The sequence below is a fragment of the Hermetia illucens genome, chromosome 2 (genome assembly GCF_905115235.1).
Source record: "Hermetia illucens chromosome 2, iHerIll2.2.curated.20191125, whole genome shotgun sequence".
Lineage (NCBI taxonomy): Eukaryota > Metazoa > Arthropoda > Insecta > Diptera > Stratiomyidae > Hermetia > Hermetia illucens.
The window spans coordinates 102,062,207-102,079,832 of NC_051850.1; the positions used below are offsets into that span (position 1 = coordinate 102,062,207).

General features: G+C 42.7%; 1 protein-coding gene across 1 annotated transcript in view; it reads left to right on the top strand.

The window, feature by feature from the left end:
• Positions 1-17,626, top strand: part of LOC119648151 (transient receptor potential cation channel subfamily A member 1) — a 295,897-nt gene that overhangs the window by 55,423 nt on the left and 222,848 nt on the right. Inside the window, exons 2-3 of the mRNA XM_038049722.1 lie at positions 12,110-12,247; positions 12,311-12,481. Of these exons, the coding sequence (XP_037905650.1) occupies positions 12,122-12,247; positions 12,311-12,481 (297 nt within the window). The 5' untranslated portion in view covers positions 12,110-12,121. The remainder of the gene's footprint in view (positions 1-12,109; positions 12,248-12,310; positions 12,482-17,626) is intronic.

Consider the following 17,626-nt stretch of genomic DNA (forward strand, 5'->3'; position numbering starts at 1 on the left):
TACATCACGTCAACATGTCAGAAGCATGAGCCTATGGCCTCCCCACCAACAGTTCATGGTTCTTTTCATCATCATCAACGGCGCAACAACCGGTATCCGGTCTAGGCCTGCCTTAATAAGGAACTCCAGACATCCCGGTTTTGCGCCGAGGTCCACCAATTCGATATCCCTAAAAGCTGTCTGGCGTCCTGGCCCACGCCATCGCTCCATCTTAGGCAGGGTCTGCCTCGTCTTCTTTTCCTACCATAGATATTGCCCTTATAGACTTTCCGGGTGGGATCATCTTCATCCATACGGATTAAGTGACCCGCCCACCGTAACCTATTGAGCCGGATTTTATCCACAACCGGACGGTCATGGTATCGCTCATAGATTTCGTCATTGTGTAGGCTACGGAATCGTCCATCCTCATGTAGGGGGCCAAAAATTCTTCGGAGGATTCTTCTCTCGAACGCGGCCAAGAGTTCGCAATTTTTCTTGCTAAGAACCCAAGTTTCCGAGGAATACATGAGGACTGGCAAGATCATAGTCTTGTACAGTAAGAGCTTTGACCCTATGGTGAGACGTTTCGGGTGGTTCTTCCCATGATGTCGATATCGTCAGCATAGGCCAGTAGTTGGGTGGACTTGAAGAGGATCGTACCTCTTGCATTCACCTCAGCATCACGGATCACCTTCTCGAGGGCCAAGTTAAAGAGGACGCATGATAGCGCATCCCCTTGTCGTAGACCGTTGTTGATGTCGAATGGTCTTGAGAGTGATCCTGCTGCTTTTATCTGGCCTCGCACATTGGTCAGGGTCAGCCTAGTCAGTCTTATTAATTTCGTCGGGATACCGAATTCCCTCATGGCCGTGTACAGTTTTACCCTGGCTATGCTATCATAGCCATGGTTCATCCATGGTTCTTTTATAAGTTATATAAATGTCTTACAGCTATTGAACCGGCGACTGATAAGTGCAGTGGCTGCTTTACAATGCTACGCTATAATTCGAGAAATATGGAATTTCATCTACGCTACGGATGAGGATGCAGTGGGTTTCATATCCCCTTCAATGACTTTAGAACGTACCGGTCCCAATCCCGAACTCGACTTGATAAACCTGTTTGGGAACCAGGTGGGTATTATACAGGGAATGACATCTGAAATTCCAAGATGGATGCGATTTCGAAAACAAAACAAGTTTGAGCTACAGGGTTCTCAAATAATTCGAAGAAAGCATATGATGCGTGATGTATACTCAAACTATTCAGAGTAGCTTCAATAAAATCTAGCTGAGAGTCACTCCTCCATGGACTACTCAATCCCTTCTGATGTATGAGTGGCTTGGGCAGTTGCTTATCTGTTAAATGAACTTGTCAAAATTATTAGCCTTGCTATGCTGCTATGTTTTACCAATTCTGCTATTGTTTTCACATAATTGGAAGCTATTCGTGGTTAATAGAATGTATGAGATTCCGTCTCTGACTAATGGTAAGCGATGGTATCTTGTTAAATCATCGCATAATCGGAGATTCAGTGCTTAAATCCAACAAATCATGATGGGAAACGCTGTATTGGTTAAAAATAAAAGAATTTATGTAAGACGTTTACCGAAGGATTGAAATCAGTGGTGAAGCTCCGTGTGCTCTTAAAAAGATAAAGATTACGTATTGCTCGTTGAGATTTGTTAACAACTGTAGGAAACGTGAATTCGTGAAAACAAACGCACGCAAAGCAGGAAAACAAAGGAGCAACGTTCAGACTGCAATTAGGTGATTCTGAAGAGATATATATGTTAAAGTTCACGTAGACAACTAATGCCCTCAACTAATTCTATAGATAGGCTCATATTATATCCGCGCAACTGATGAAAAAATATTTCCGCTATAAAACAAATTTTTATCAGTTTAAAACATCGTTTAAGCTAAAAAGGTAAAAATTGATTTCTGGAAAATTCTGCTACCTCTTAATATGGTCAACAACAACGTTTCTTGCCATATTCGGTATCTTGATATTACCAAAGCATCCTGGTGTCGATGTTCAACGACGCTACGAAAATTAACGAAAAAGGATAAAATAAAACCCCTGCTGAGGAAAAAAAAACCCTATTTTCATAAGCAAAAATTCGGACACAGCTAAAAAATCGTAATAATTACATTAAAAACTTAAACAAGCCGGGAGCTCGGACGTTGGACCCTTCCGGTATAAAAGGTTTTGTGTTTCCCCATGTGAAGAACTTTGAGTGCGTGGCAGTTGCATTGCATAATCATTTAAAACTCTATTTACACAAATAATTTGCTCGGTAAAATATTTTTTTTCTGTCTGAAACACATGTCTGCAATTCTTAAAAAAACACAATAATTCTATAGTTAAACTGGAATCTTTTCCTTCCTGATAAAACTGTAAAGTACTCTATCGATTATAAATAATTCCATATGAAAATAGAGCTTCTTTTGTTTTTCGCCCTCAATAAAAGTTTTATTTGATCCATTTTCGATGTACTGTACGTTACTTTCTTGTCAAAAAAACAAAATAGATATAACTTTTTTTACTCCCTTTTATGTATTTCGTACGACGTATGTAAACGAGTGCTACGAAACATCAATTCAATTCTGGCTTCTTCTTCTTCATCTTCAGCCTTTGCCGCGTTCAGAAGCGGTGCCGCCTCGTCTTTATCGATTGCGCCATTTTGCTTGGTCAGAGGCTTGATCTAGGTGGAGTTCTAAGGCTCTGAAATTACTTTAAAGCCTATCAAGCCATTGTTGTTTCAGCCAGCCTTTTGGGCGTTTCCCATCGACCTCGATGTAAAGGTCAACATTGGCTAGAGAGTTTTCCTTAGCGCGAATATCCACATCATCGTAAGTCATAGTTAGTCGTAACAAGTCCATAGCAATCTCTTTCGCCGTTTCGAGTTTCCAATTTGTCGTGAAGATCTTTGTAATGGACAGATTGGGTAACATCGATCACTTTTTTGCTTCTAGTTGGTATTTTTGTAACTTTGCCAATTGGCCAGCGTTTTGTACTCGGGAAACTTATGTATATGCTTGCCTTCCCACGGACTTTCATTTGGACGTCATCATTCCAAATCCAAGTATCTGGGCTTATGATCCGCACAACAGGCGTGGTGACCTCTAGGGTTGTCTGATAACTAAATCTTCGCCGTTAGTAGTAAGCAAGCCGAAAACCAGAGCTCGACTCTTTAGCAACTAAAGTTTTGTATATTTGTTATGAAAGAATATTTGAGTGTTCAACTGTTCTATTTATACGCACCTGCAGCAAATTTACATAAATGAAATAAGTTTGACTTATTATACTTAACGAGTTTCCAATCAATTTCCAAAGGTTAAAATCGAGCTGCTTCGGAAACTATTAACCGCGACCTTTCATCTAATACCCCATATGCCTATATTTGGTGGAAGAAATTGACACTCTCTTCTGAATATACACACATAGGAACCTTCTTCCCCTTAAATTCTGCGTAGAAGGATGTTACTACCTGCATGTTTTGTCTAGCCGTGTCAATAGGTGTGCCCGTTTCTGAAAAAGGTGTATATGACATGCAGTCAGACAGTAATCCGTTTTTAATATTGTTTAAAAAGAAAAAGTTATGCATAAGTCACTCTAAAAGGGGGAAAAATGACCCCTCATGGCTAATGAACTTTTTCCCGCTAATTCATTCTCGTTAGGTCTGCATGAATGGCTATATTTGAATCCCTGAGCATCGATCCTAGCAGGCGTTCTGCAACGCACAGAAGTCACGTTTCTTACCTGTGCTGCTAGGAAGAATCGCCATCAGACGACCTGTAACCAAATGCTTCCACAAGTACGACGTTAATTACTAGCTACATATTTATTCAGACAATTATGTGGAGTGTTCGAAAATTGCCTAGAATGGTATGAAAAACAACAAAAAGGATGTGTTTCTGTTACCTAAAAGCCCTTCCACATTACGAAATTACATATTCGCAGGAGTCGGGTTATAATTGCTTCTTTTATCTCCATAATTGGTTTCATGTTCGCATCGACATTTCTTGTTGAAAGTCGTCTAATGAAAGCGTTTAATAACTGTCGTTTTCAACATGAATCTAATCTAATTTTAACCATAATTATTGCCATATCACCTTGAAATTAATATCAAGGACGAACAAGTGAAGTCGTTCGTCTAGCCAACACTAGGGATCAATAAATATCTAGTTTAAGCTTTGGTCTTCTTGCACCGGAGCTCAATAGTAGTAGTACATCAATGATGTAATAATACAATCGTATCGTAATAGTAGAAGTATATAGTATCCATATGTAGAAAAGGAAAGAAAAAGTTATGCGTGCTTATACATACGAGGATGTAGTAAGTTAAATAAGTAAGACTATCCCTACAAGCAATAGATTGGTTCAACGGTTTGTAACATCCCAACAAGTAGGCGTAAATCTTCTTCTTTTTCTTCAGCCTTTGTCCCGTTCACAAGCGGGGTCGGCTCAACAAGTAGGCGTAAATCAAGATGCAGTAAATAGATCGCAACTTATTTGAAAAGTAGCGAGCTATTTTCACAACGGAATCGTGAACACTCTAGAAAAATCAGCAATGACTTTGAAAAATAATCTTTTGACGATCAGTAAAAGATTGTTTTTCAAAACAGTCAAGAAGTCGAGAAAAGACAATTGGAGGAGAGTTAAGGATTAGTCTACTATGTTCGTACCTGTAAGTGTAGGCTACAGTTCGTTGATGTATACATCTCCATATGTACATATTGGACTCTCAACTTCATCCTCGACCTTTCTTCGGCCTGCGCCGTTATTATTTTGAAACTACTTCCTGTCCCCACCCCCCCAGTTGCTGCTCCAAATCGTATGGCCAGAAGATCCGCTTTAAGGGCCCGCCTATTGGGGACGGCACGACAGTTTTGCCAACATCCATTGAGAACGACACAATAGACAAGTGTCTGCCTCATGTCTGAAACATGTCTGTTGTCGGAGGCAGCCAGAAGAATTTGCCTATGCCAGACATAAGTTAATAATATTGTCTTCAATATGTATACCTTGCGAATACACTACGCAATATACTATCGTATCGAGTCGTTTCCAATGGGTACTAGCCAATCTGTCGTGTCGTTCCCAGTGACGGTTAACAAAACTGTCGTGTCGTGTCGTCCCCAGTAGGCGCGCTCCTTTAGTGTTATTGGTTTGAGTGGTCAAAGAGTCCTAGGAAGTACATTTAGAAAGTCGACGTAACTCATTTAGATACGACACTACTAGGTGGAATCAGCAATGACAATGCCAGCAGAAGGGTAAAAATGAAAGTGCAGAAGATCCCATCCCATCCAAAATCCAGTATATACACCTTGCACGGAAGAGAGGAACAAGCTGCTTCGAAATACTTGCATGAGCAGAATAAACAAATCGAAAACTCGACGCTTTAGGTATGAGAGGTTTTATGTGCTTATTGTGTGAGAATATTTCAGTGCAGAACTATTCCATTTGTATGAAGTCCATAATGTATATACATTTAGCATGCCAGACTACTTACCTTGACGTTTTGATCTTTATTGTTTTGCGTCACAGTCAATTTAAACTTTCCGCCACCGTGACTTTGTACGATTTGGAGATATCAGGCTTCTCTTTATTACTACATAATGCTACGACTCTAGGGGAAACCTAGTCAATTTTCCAAAAAACAGTATTATTCCATCATTAACTTGAATTGATGTCAGTATGGACGGCATTTTAAGGCCAGGGACAGCTTCATTTTTTTTTCAAATTTTTCGATTCTGAGAAAACGTCCGTGAAATGAACAATTTCACATTCGTCACCTTTTCAACAAAGCCAAAACTGAGACCGTCTTCGGAAAGCGCTAATCCTTTCCTGTCCTTTGATACCCAACCTGACTCTATTCGGTAAAAAAAATGTACACCCTCTTTTGCAAGTATGAGGAAAATGCGAAGTATGCAGGAAATTTGTGCAGCTTTTCCACACCCTTTTATAGCGCCCAGACGAAATAGCTTTCGGACACAGAACTACAGCGGTGAACCTTTGGGATTGCGTGGAGATATGCTGAACATACTGACTGAATTACCATTAACTTCTGAACACCGAAATTGTGTCAGGCCAGGGCACCCGGATGACATGACATAGACAATTGTTAATGAAGGTTTGTGGCTTTTGATTTGCAATGGCGGTCACTTTTCATGTGCTATTCTCACTTAGTCACAGCGAAAGAATATAAGAACGGAGCAGTTTTACCTTGATTCTGTTATTTAGAGACCTGCAAAATATGCAGCTTCCAAATATGGAATTCTCGCTTAAATTCGGACTGCGAGCATTCCGTGGTCCTCGGGAACGTTGTCGAGGAGTGACCGCACCAAACCAAAAACCGATTTGCATCGGAAAGTCGTAACTGAGAGAATTCTTAACCCTGACCTCAAAGAGGAATCACTATCTTAGATATCACCACCATCAACAGCGCAACAACCGTTATCCGATCTAGGCCTGCCTTAATAAGGAACTCCAGACATCCCGGTTTTGCGCCGAGGTCCACTAATTCGATGCCCCTAAAGGCTGCCTGAGATCCTGGCCTACGCCATCGTTCCATCTAAGGCAGGGTCTGCCTCTGTCTCGTACAGTAAGAGCTTTGACCCTATGGTGAGACGTTTTGAGCGGAACAGTTGTAGTGTCCTATCTTTATTCTTCCCGTTTGGCCAGTGTGGTTTGATGTTGTTGGTTGGTTGGTTTTTGGTGTTGACGTTGCCACCATATTATTAATGTGCAATGTCGCGTCACCTGCTCGATCATCGATGTGCAGCCCAAGATCTCGCGCCGCCTGCTCGATCTGGATGAATGCAGTTTGTATGTCTCGGGTCGTTCTTCCCATGATCTTAATATCGTCAGCATAGGCCAGTAGATGGGTAGACTTAAAGACGATCGTACCTCTTGCATTTACCTCAGGACGTTCACTTTCTCGAGGGCCATAATTAAAGAGGACGCATGATAGGGCATCCCCTTGTCGTAGACCGTTGTTGATGTCGAATGATCTTGAGAGTGATGGTGTTCTGAGCGTATGGGGCTGTCCGACCTAGCAAGATAGCGGAAAATACCTTATAGATAGTACTCAAGTACGGGATACCTCTATAATTGCTGCACTGCGTGATATCTTCTTTTTATGTATGAGACAAATAATGTCTCTTTGCCAGTCTTCAGGCATTGATTCGCTGTCCCACACCTTGAGTATAAGTTAATGAACCGCTTGATGTAATTGGTCGCTTCCATATTTAACCAATTCGGCTGTAATTCCAGCGGCTCCTGGCGACCTCCAACTCGCCGATTTTCTGGTTGTTCAATAGTGCATGAAAGTACTCGACCCATCGCTCCAATATGCCCATTCTGTCGTAAATCAGATTTCCCTCTTTGTCTCGGCAGGGTGAGCATCGAGGTGTATGAGGCTTCATCCTGCCGACTGGTTGGTAAAACTTGCGGACCTGGTGCGGTTTCTCGCGTTACTTGTCGGGTTCACAAACCTCTTCGTTCTCCCAGGCTTTCTTTTTCGTCTGTGGAGTCGCTTCTCCCTCGACGGAGTTCATGATAATTGGCAGCGCGTGCCCACCTCCTTTGAGAATGCAACATTACTCGGTATGCGGCATTCTTCCGTTCCGTTGCTACCTTACATTCATCGTCGAACCACCCGTTCCGACTTCTTTTACGGCTGGGAGAGGCCCATGGATGTTTGTGGACCGCTTTCCACGCTAACCAGTTACTTCCAACTATAATTTCCTGTGGTACTGCTAATTGAGTAATCCGCAATCCGTTATCATTTGTATTTTGATGTAAGCTATGGGAGCCAACGTATCGCCTGAATACGGGTTCCGTCCCTCCTTGGCTGTTAAAATCACCAAGTATGATTTTGATATCATATCTGGGACAAGCTTTGGGGATTCGTTCCACTGCCTCGTCGAAGGTATCCTTCTCCGACGTTGCATTCTCCTCTGTAAGGGCATGAACGTTAATGAGGCTTATATTTTTAAATTTGCCTCGAAAGCGCTGAGTCCATAGCCGTTCGCTTATGTTTCCAAAGCCGATAACAGCAGGTTTCATTTTGTGGCTGACTAAGACACCTACTCCGAGCACATGGTTTACTGGATGGTCACTAATAATATATGGTGTAATGACTCTTCTCCAGGAAGCCGGTCCCTGTCCAATGCATCTCCTGCGACGCTGTTAAATCAGCTGTTAAATCAGCCCTATATTGGGACAGGGTATCCATCCATCTCTGTACAGGTAGGGACGTTCCAATGCACAATTGATTATTTCTTTGTCGTTGCCGGGTTCGTTGTTGTATTATCAGTCCAGTCCGAGGCTTCTGTTGTGGATTCGTGACAGGTTGTTTTCCGAGTAGGATTGTCAGCCCTACCCAACCCCCAACGTAGAGGACCAATTGGTACAATTTGTCCCGTTCTTAGGCGCTTTCCGTTAAGAAAAACCCCAACGGGCACCAGGGGTTAGTAGTAGAGCTGTTAGTGTTGGTTCAGCAGGTGTTTCCCAGGTTTTATGCTCCATCGTGGGTACCAATCCACGTTTCGCCCTGGGACCTATACTACCCCTTGAGGTCAGAGGGATATTAAATGCATTAAGTTGTTGTTAATTGATACTATGGACAAGGCCCTTGTGAAGCCTGCGTGTTACATGGCCATTCAGACTGGAGTAACACACACCGCCTCCATTCTTAGATAAATTTCGGCCAATCTGTATTGTTGTTAATCATTTTGTTTGGTAAAATTTCAACTAAGGATGTAGCTGGTAAGTTAGGTAGTTAGAAAGTTCATAGCTCAAGCATCAAACAAATTTTCTTGCATTTTTTTTAGCCCAGGCCTTGAGTATTTTTTCTCTTTGCTTTGCATTATTTTTGTAAATAAAGGGAAACTGGAAGCCGGCAACTTCAAGTATGAAGGTATGTTGGAGAAGGTTGCAAGAATGTTTCTGTTTAAAAATATTTGGTTACACGATATTCCAATAGCGAGTATTTTGAGGCTTAGATCCCATGTGTATGGACCACCATGATTTTTTTCAGGGCTTTCGGTTGGGTGGTTTGGAACAGATCTTTAAGGCAATTGACCCATTTCGGGCTCCTCCCACTCCTCCCCTACCAAAGGGAAAATTAATACTTATTTCGAAAAGAACTAGTCGAGATCTTTTATTTGATAGCCCACATGATTACAGTCAGTAAAAAAATGTTTACCCCCTAGAAATTGGAAATTCTACTATCATTAACTTAGCTATAGTAGATCAAGGTTGGCCATTCCTTGTCAAATTACTGCTCCCTAAGATAATCTGAAATAATCAAGACTGTTTTTTGCATATACCGATACCGCAATGTTAGTATATGCAAATATAATAAATAACACTAGCGTAAAAGCAAAAAAGCTTTAATTATTTCAAATAATTTAATCGCTACAAACACCGCAGGATTACACTTAGACTTCTTAAGAGAGAAAATGTCCTTATTATATTGAATTGAATTGCGTGTATATTCACCGTATAAACACTACGAGGTATATATAAATGGAACCATCGTGTAGCGAAATATTCTTACATAAAAAATCAGCAGAACCCTTCATTCCTGAAGGACCGATCTTCCGGTTCCAGACTTGCTTTATATTTGCCTTGAAAAAAAAATGGTTCATTCCATATAAAACTGCTTGTTCTCCAGTCCTAATAAAAATTTTTGCATCTTTGACGTCTGCTGGGACTGCTCCGACCTCACCTGAAATTAGAGAAAGTCTCGTGATATGGTTCCCGCCGTGCGGACGATAACCTCAGTATTCTGTTCTGTAAAGAACCCTGGAAGAAATCGTAGAAACTTGGCGGATGATTTTGGACATAGGTCGACTGTGCATGCAACCGACTGTCCTTGCTAGAGCCAAAAAGGAGTAGATAATAGGAAATGCATGATAACTACGTAGCATATGTGGCCTGCAATCGTCCTCTGGAACAATTTCGTCAAAAATTGGAAGAGCTCTTGGGTCGCAGTTCTTTCAATATGTCTGCATTCGATGTTTGGAAATATCTTTTTTCAGCGGATATCTGACACCAAATGACACGATGGTGGACTTTAGACTGGCCATGCTACATAGGAAGCATTCTCGATGTAACCTTCGAGTCGAAATCACTGGTATTGTCGGTCGGCGCGTTTTGGAAGACTTCTCGGCAAGCGCCTATCAATACATCGCGTTCGAAGTGGTTGACACTATTGTAGTCTTGATATGTCTTCCAATATCGTCAAAGTTGCACTGAACTGCACTGGATGCTGCGCGACACTATCTTTCAGCGTGCAAGCAGATCAGCGGCAAGCAGATCCGTTGTAGGAGATGCTTCGATAGCGCAATAAATAAAAGGTAAGCTCTCTGTTGTTCCGGATAGCTGAGTGGTTAAAGCACAAGGCTATCGTACGGAATGTCGCGGTTCAAATCTCACTGGTGGCAGTGGTATTTGTATCGTGATTTGACGTCCGATACCCGTCGACTCAGCTGTGAATGAGTACCTAAGTCAAATCAGGGTAATAATCTCGGGGGAGCCAATGCTGACCACATTGTCTCCTACAGTGTACTGTAGTGTACCGTTACGGTCTTGAATGATTTGTTTTTATTGGATAGATCCATAACTTAGCTACCCCAGAATACACTGCAAAAATGACAAAGTGGAATTCGTGTTACTTTAGATTTTATACGCGTAGAATCAAGCGATTATGAGATACAGGCCCAACCCCGAGCGCCCAGAAGTCGGCAACTTTTTTTTTTCAAACGCGTTTACGTTTACATTATGGAATTTTAAAGTATAATCGGAACGGGAGGCCTAGATTTTGTATAAATGTGTCACTGTAATTTATTAAAAATTTTTCGTTTGGGTAGGTTCTGAGAACGAGATCTGTTTCACTTTCACACTGTTTCACGGTCCAACCATTTCCGAGTAAATCGGGTGTGACAGACAGGCAGACAGACAGACACTTAATCGATTTTAATAAGGTTTTGTTTCACACAAAACTTGAAAAATATCAATATGACTGACATAATGTCCAAATTCCAAAATCAATTAATTTTTCCCGGCAAAAAAATTCTAAAAAGCACGTGCAAATAGGTCTTCTAATATGGTTTCCCCCTTAAGTACCTTGAATTGACGGTCAATTTGAAGTCGAGCTTTTCCGCGAAGGAGCAAATCAACGTAGCAGAGAAGAAGGCTGAAGATATAGTTTCGTTCTTACGTTAGCTAATGGCTAAGGGGGCTATTTCTAGTGGGAGGCGCCTTTTCATGGGTACAATCCAGTCTCTGTCTTCTTCCTTGTGACGCTTGGCACCGACTCCAAACCGGTAGTGATAGTAATCATAAGAGTGATTGCTCTTCTAGCTTTCCTAAGTAAGTCGCATAAAACAACGCTTTTGGCAAGGCCCTTGATTGAACCGAAAGAGTAGTGAGATAAAGTGAAATTATAATTTTCGTCCCAAAACGTGCTATGCTTCGTTGCAGGTCAATTAACTAGAAAATGAAGGTCACATTTTCTGTAATGTTATCCAGATGGATATATATATATATGGTAGCCGTTGTCAAGAAGCTTTTCAAATACAGGAGTATTCACAACAATCTGAATGGGGACGAAATTGATTTACAGAAGAAATTGACAAACAGACTTAAGTATATTGAATGGACCGCATTTCTATTTTCCTAGGGCAGTAGTATCATTTTTCACCACGTTAACAATTCATGGTATGCTCTGTAGTCCACTTTCAACAAAAACTACTAAAAAAGGAATAGTTGTGAAATCGTTATCATGCAGACACGATTCTCAACTGGTACGGTAGATGTGCACTTCTAAATCTGCTAATATTTCATAATTTCTGGAAAATACTGAAGTTGACCGACCCCACTCACCTGTCTGTAAACACACGTATTTCCACTAATCTCGTATCATGTAAATACTATTGCCATATGGCACCTTCAAATCGCATTTGATTAATCTCGCGAGTAATTAGCAGCGATATCGAGTGGGTATCAAGTGATTAACCAGGACAGTTAGAGATAAGCGCAATACCAATGAAATACTTCTTTGCAATGCACTTACAAACGAGTAACTCACTTCGGTTTTGTACTTTGTAGGATTAACTGGTTATGCCCAATAAAACCCACGTAATGCGCGCCAACAGCCTGGAGATGATTCCGAGCCTGAAAATCTCAAACGGATCTGCCTCGAGTGACCTGCAATCTGAGCCGAAACAATACAGACGAGTAAATTTTGTACATGTAACCGCGGTTTAGTTTGATACCATTTGAGTAATTTTAAATATTTTATTTGTGCAGTTGTGGCTGCTGCATATGCTGAGGAGGAGTACCTCTCCTGCGATACAGAGTGACTGCGAATTGGCACCAGGATCTGATGGTAGCGAGCTCCAAACTATTCTTGCTCCAAATAATGAAAAGGAAGCTCCAGACGTCTGTTTGCTAAAAGACAGCCCATTCAGGATTTTGCGGGTAAGTTTTTAAAATTCTTATTTTTATCCGTCTTGTGAGTCTCCAAGGTGTAATGCTGCGTGCGTTGTAATTGCTGGTTTGCTAAATGGTTCGCGTTTGCTCTCCAAGGAAGAAAATGCGATGGGATATGTCCTCAATCGAGAATATTACCAATACTTGTTTTAGTAACGTGAACATACGTTTTTTGAGGTGAATAATGCGCACGCCAGCACTGTATTTTCCTTGTGCACTAGCGCTCTGCCAACTTTTAAGGAAAATGTTAATTCTGAGTGTTGTGTTGAGATGAAGCCAATCTACAACCTCTAACTCTCTCTAACTAGATAGAAAACCATTAACTTAAGTTTGTTTCGGGTTATATTCACAGGGTTTTGTCAAGAATCGTATGAGCAGAACAAGTTACAACAATTCGTCTCAGTAATTTACTACCTCGGGTTAAAGTTACAGAGATTGTTGGTCTCCTGCAAAATTGTTCCATCGCAGCCTCTGTGGGGCTGCTACTTTCACTTATCCGGGGTTTCCCAGGCAGTGGAAGAAGAAGATAGATTCTGAATAAGTTTATTCGCCTCCAAAATTCTAGCCCCAGATGTAAGTTGCTCGCTAGGCTCAGGAATATAAGGGAGGAGAGGTCCTTTTGAACTGCTCGGTGTTTGCCACGTCATGAACAAAGCTTAAAGTGTCTTATACATGGTGTGCGGAGATCGCATCAGAAAATAAAGTAACACGAGAAGTTAAAATTGACAGAAAACCCGTGACCCGAGTGAGGGAGGGATTCACGGCGGATTAGATGTTCATCTGGTGTCCCTTCTGCGTCAGATGTCAGTGAGACGTGACTTTTGGTGTCTCACCGCTGCCTCGGCATCTTCTGATCTGAGTGTAATTATGCGGTGTTTCCAACAATTAATTATTATATATGAAATAATAAAAAACTTGTTGTTTCTTTTTCGTTGGAGTGGATATTTATTCTTGCAAATACCGATATTTCGGAAACCGATTGTTCCCTTCATCAGTGCTAACAAGTTTGCTCATCTGTAGGCTTATTAGTTGTATTTATATTAGTTCACCGAAGAATTCTCCTGGATCATATGCCTTCAGAGATCCTGATACCTATCTTGGTACCAGATAAGCTATGCTGAGGTTTCATAACAAAAGCTACTTTGGAAAGGTCGGGTCTAATCGCCCTCCTCAAGTATGAGTGGACGGCACTCCCCAATGGATTACCCGCCCAGTATATTGATGAAGTTGAGTGGATTACCGCGGACAGCAGCTACCATTTTACGACCCGGGAATGAATTTCGTGGATGTCACCGAAAAGAAGTTTCGACAAGCCATAAACAGGTTGAAGAATTGGACGGGCCATGAACTGAATTAGGGGCAAAACTTGTGCTACAAGAAGTTCACCAGTGTACACGATTGGTTGAATATAGTATAAACCAAGAAATTAGTCGGTCGGGGGCATTTACACCTTACCTCATTGTACCTACCTCGTTTTTAAAACCGACCCAGTGCAAGATCCTGTAGACCCAGGATCCATTATTTGCTTGCTAACCCGAGACAAATTTATAACACCCGCCTTTAGTGTATAAGTGCGCACCTCGACTCTAATGATATTCTACCTGAGGAATTGAAGGGCTACCGAGTGGAATCCAGAGGTTATAAACGTTTTTGATAGCACCCACCCTTTTTGGCAGTCGGTGCCCTACATCTATATTGCTTTGATCCGAAACTAATGAAGCTTTTATGCACCGATGACTCTGAGCTGGATGTTGCCTGTTATTGACAGCACTAGATTCGTTTTTTCTTTTTCATTCTTTTGCAGCTAGGACACTTTCTTTCCAACTTCGTTGCATGTCAGCCTTTATTATTCCACTTTGTTTAAGGTTTTTGTGTAAAACAAAACCTTATTAAAATCGGTTTACTGTCTTTCTGTTCGTCTGTCTGTCATACGCATTTTTCTCGGAAACGGTTATAGCGGTTGACACCAAATTTGGTGGAAATGTGGGAACTGTGGACGCTCTCGCATATAGTGAGTTACATCATGCTACTTCGAATTCAAGTGAGGGGGGTTCGAATACATCCAAAAAGGAGTTGTAAATTTTTTTCTCACCAAATATAGTCATGTGGTGTATCAAATGAAAGGTCTCGGTTAGTACTTTACGAAGCCAGTCTTTGTTTTGTTGGAAAAATGGGGAGGGTGGGGGTCAAAAGTGATCATTTCTTTCACGGACCCATTCTCCTTTTCCTTCCTGTGAGACACCGATCTCAAGTACACTTTCTTTTCGGAAGCACGGAGGCAGAGTCCAGTCGGCTCAGATATTCAAAGCCAGCTAGAAATCTCTCCGAGGTCTCCAAAAAATGGTTTATCTAGTGTCCGTAGTTTGACTCTAGCTAGAGCTAGAATTGCCTGAGGGTTCTTTTCTGCAGCTTCAACAAAGCGAATTGTAGGGTATGCCGAGCCTGGCGGCATGGTCCCCTACGGGCCAGAGCCCCGTGCAGATCTCCGTAATCTTGTACGCATTTGCACACGTCTGACACGGGAGCTCTCAAGATTGGATTGAAGTCCGCGGTTGGGGAGTAGGATCAGTAGATTCGGCCCCTGGCAGTCGTCAATGGGACACCGACTGTACACGCTCATTTCTCTCTTTGTCTCTATGACCGAAAATCCAGAGCAGGGTGACTATTCAGCACGTTTCTACATTGCCCACCAGACAGGAGGATGTCTGAGTACAAGACTTGAAAGGCCGCTTGATTGTCGGTCAGGCTTGAGGTTCGGATCATGCCCCAGCCATCGGTAGGCTTCCAGTATTGCCAGTACTTTCGCTTGCAATGCATTGGGAAAACTGGGAGACCATACGACTCGGATACATGGTGTAAAACCCCTGCACCAACTCCACAAACTATCTTTGGTCCGTCAGTGAAGAATACTGTGTTATAGGTTTGCAACACGCCGCCCATCTTCCACTCGACCCTGGTTGGGAAGTCCACAGCAAAGTTTCTCGTAACGTTCAGCTTGCAAGTATCATAGTCCATGGGGAATGCCCGGGCAGGACTGCAGGGCCCCAGTAACACCTGCACACGCGGTTCTTTGAATTATATTAAGCTCCGTTCTATTGTACTATTTACTCGAAGCCTGCCACCATACAATAGAGCCGTACGTTAGGATGGGATGCACCACAGTTGTGTACATTCAGAGAACCATCCTCGGCCGGAGATCCCATTTCTTTGCAAAGGTTCTCACGTAGGCATAGAAGGCTATACAGGCTCTCTTAACCCTCAGTTCTATGTTCAGTCCTGAACTTAGCTTTGGATCCAGGATTATACCCAGGTACTTTACATTGGAGGAAAGAACCAATCTTTGTTCATTTAGCGGTGGTAGGTGGAATTCGGGTACCTTTATTTTGGTGATGAATAGCATCAGTTCCGTTTTTCTTGGGTTTATACCGAGTCGGCATCTTACGGCCCACAGGCATACCTTTCGCAACGCTCCTTCCACGATGTCACTCATAATGTAAACATCCCTGACACTAATATCACCTAGTCGTCGGCATACGTTACCATCTTCACCCCGCTGCTGTCTAATATTCGCAAAATTTTGTCCATCACTATTAACCAAAGAACCGGAGAAATGGCGCCACCCTGGTGTGTGTCTCTGTTCACAGCTCTGGTCAAGTGGTTGCCTCCCAGATCCGACTGGATTATACTGGTTCTTAGCGTGGATATTATCCAATGCGTAAGATACCCCTTCAATCCAATTCTGGTCAAGGCTTCCTTGATGGCGTTGGATGGATGGATGAATGCACTCTCTATATCCAAAAGGCAGCTAGGGTATACTGCTTGTACTGCATTGACCGCTCAACCATGCCAATTATCTCATGGAGAGCGGTAATCGGTCTTAAGTGGATGTCCAGGACGCGATATAGGTTCTTCAGCACGAAAGAGGTGAGGCTGATTGGTCGAAAATTCTTGACGGACTCATGGTCGTGTCTGCCCGCTTTCTGTGTGAAAACCACTCCCCAGGACTGTGGTACGTATCCCAAAGTTATACAGCTGCGGCAATACTCGACAAGCCACGGCACAATCCTTTCTTGCTGCTTCTGTAACATGATTGACATTATGCCATTTGGAGCCGGAGATTTATATTCGGAGAAGTTGTTTATAGCCCAACCGATCTTATCCTCGGTAATTTTCGATTTGACAGTTTCGTACGACTGGGATGGCCGCAAACGCTACAAGCAAGGCTTTCAATCACAGTCCTGCTCGCTGGTGGGGAAGTGTGTCTGAACCAGCAGTTCCAAGGTTTCACCGGAAGATTCCGTCCAGAAGCCTTCCAACTTGTTAAGAAGGGATGGGCTATTACGTTCCTTGGGCAGAATCTTACTGAGCCTTGCGGTTTCGCTGGTGCTTTCAATGTTTTGATAATAGTCCAGTCAAGACCGCTTCTTGGGGCTGTAATTTTTCTAGCGGAGCTGATCGGTTGTGGACCATTTAAGCCAAAGAAATATACGCGTCCTCTGCCCCCGCCTGCCAGGGTTTGACCACGGTCGCTTCAACTCAGGTCCGGACAGAGAAAAGCGTGCGGACTCTTCCTCGCGACGATATATGCTCTAGATCTGTCCTGATCAGTGGCTCCTGCACTGTGGAACAAATTATAATATTTGCTTTGGAGCCCGCCAATTGGATCCAGGTCGCCGTCCGGTTTTGCAAAGCGGCACATTTTCACCTTTGCGTTCCTGACTCCAAAATTGCACTTTACAGTGCTTCCAGTGCTTCCCGGCACTCTCCACTTGTACGGAGCGGGAAATGTTGGATGTTCGCCTGAGGTTCCTCCTCTTTGATAATTATCCAGCGATCCATGGGATTCCTTGGATCCTAGAGGCGCATGGATTGGACGAGCTTGTCCTTGTCAATGCAGATCTTCGGCAAACAGATACGAGGGACTGGTCTTCTGGATTTAGTCGCAGGTGTTGACTTTGACCTTTATGCCATCCAGGCGTCGCTGGCCTTTGCGACACACGAACGGAGAAAGTTCCTGGAGAATTCGTCCTCGCAAGCTATAACATGAAACTCACGGACCACCTGAGAAGAATCAAAGTAGGGGATGGATCCCATGTGTTCGCCTTTGCCGTCCAGAAGATGCTCAATTCCCAT